A 1,350-nucleotide genomic window follows, 5' to 3' on the forward strand; every position below is an offset into this window, starting at 1 on the left:
TCCAGTGCATTCTCTGGCGTGAGACACCCGATGAACCTGTCCAGATTTTTGAACTGAATACTGTGACATATGGGATGACCTGTTCTCCATATCTTGCAATTCAGGTAATACTTCAATTGGTTGCGGACAAAAAGGCTGATTACCCTTTGGCAGCTGCAGTTTTTGCGAACGACACCTATGTGGATGATTTATTCTTTTGTGGAATTGATAAGCCTTCCACTCTTGTTTTAAGAGATCAGCTTATTCAATTGGCTTCCTCTGGTGGTTTTCGCTTACGTAAGTGGTTTAGCAATTGCTCTGATCTACTCTCAGGTTTGGATGAATCGGAGCACGGTTTAGCGATGGAGATCCCCTTTGATGATTCTTATTCCGGATTCAAAGTTCTTGGGATTTTATGGAATCCTTCAGACGATGCATTTCGCTTTCACACTTCGGAGTTGGTTCATGAAAATGCTACTAAACGATCATTGCTTTCAACTGTTGCCAGGTTGTATGATCCTATGGGATGGCTGGCTCCAGTTATTATTATTGCGGAAATTCTACTACAAAAACTCTGGTTAAGAAAACTTGAATGGGATCAACCGCTGCCCCCTGACCTTGCTCAGGAATGGCATGAATTTTGCTCTAAATTACCTGCCTTGTCGAGTATTTCAATTCCAAGATGGACTTCTCAAGGTGCAGATACTCAGTCGATTCAGATACATGGGTTTTCCGACGCATCCCGCCTAGCTTATGCTGCTGCTGTATATTTGCGCATCGTTTCCGAATCCGGCCAAATCTTCGTTAAACTTCTCATAGCTAAAACCAAGGTTGCACCGATTAAAACAGTGAGCATTCCGAACCTTGAATTATGTGCCGAATTATCGCGAGCATGAGAATCTAAGCTCAGTTCATTCAGCTGCAATTGAAAAGGAAAGCGATTGGCAATCTTTGTTGCTTTCCCGAGAATCATCTTGGGCTCATTTACTTCGCATTACCGCATATGTTTTGCGTGCGGTCAAGATCTTTAAGGCAGGAGTCGTCTTTCCTAGATTCTTGTCCGCTGGTGAAATACATGAATCCTCTTTATTTTGGGTACGCTATGTTCAGGCGCAAATTTTTAGTCGCGAGCTAGAATCGTTAACGACAGGTGAAAATCTCCCGACTAATTCTCCATTGAAAAGGTTTAATCCATTCCTTGAGCATGATGGCATTGTCCGCCTTGGAGGCCGGTTACGTCAATCAAAATTGTTGGCATATCAAGATTCACCTATTATTTTGCCTAAACATAGGATATCTAGTCTTATACTAAAACAATTTCATCGAAATTTGTTACACGCCGGAATTCAGCTGGTTCTTTATATGGCTCGT

The 1,350-nt window shown here is 42.2% G+C and overlaps 1 protein-coding gene across 1 annotated transcript; it reads left to right on the plus strand.

Moving 5' to 3' along the window:
- Window positions 1-74: 74 nt before the first annotated feature.
- LOC117173671 lies at window positions 75-875 on the plus strand. Its single transcript, XM_033362312.1, has one exon. The coding sequence runs from the start codon at window positions 75-77 to the stop codon at window positions 873-875; it is 801 nt and encodes a 266-aa protein (XP_033218203.1).
- Window positions 876-1,350: the final 475 nt, after the last annotated feature.

Source organism: Belonocnema kinseyi, chromosome 5 (assembly GCF_010883055.1).
Source record: "Belonocnema kinseyi isolate 2016_QV_RU_SX_M_011 chromosome 5, B_treatae_v1, whole genome shotgun sequence".
Classification (NCBI taxonomy): domain Eukaryota; kingdom Metazoa; phylum Arthropoda; class Insecta; order Hymenoptera; family Cynipidae; genus Belonocnema; species Belonocnema kinseyi.

Coding starts and splice junctions, on each gene's coding strand:
- LOC117173671 (XM_033362312.1), top strand. CDS start 75: ATGACCTGTTCTCCATATCTTGCAATTCAGGTAATACTTCAATTGGTT.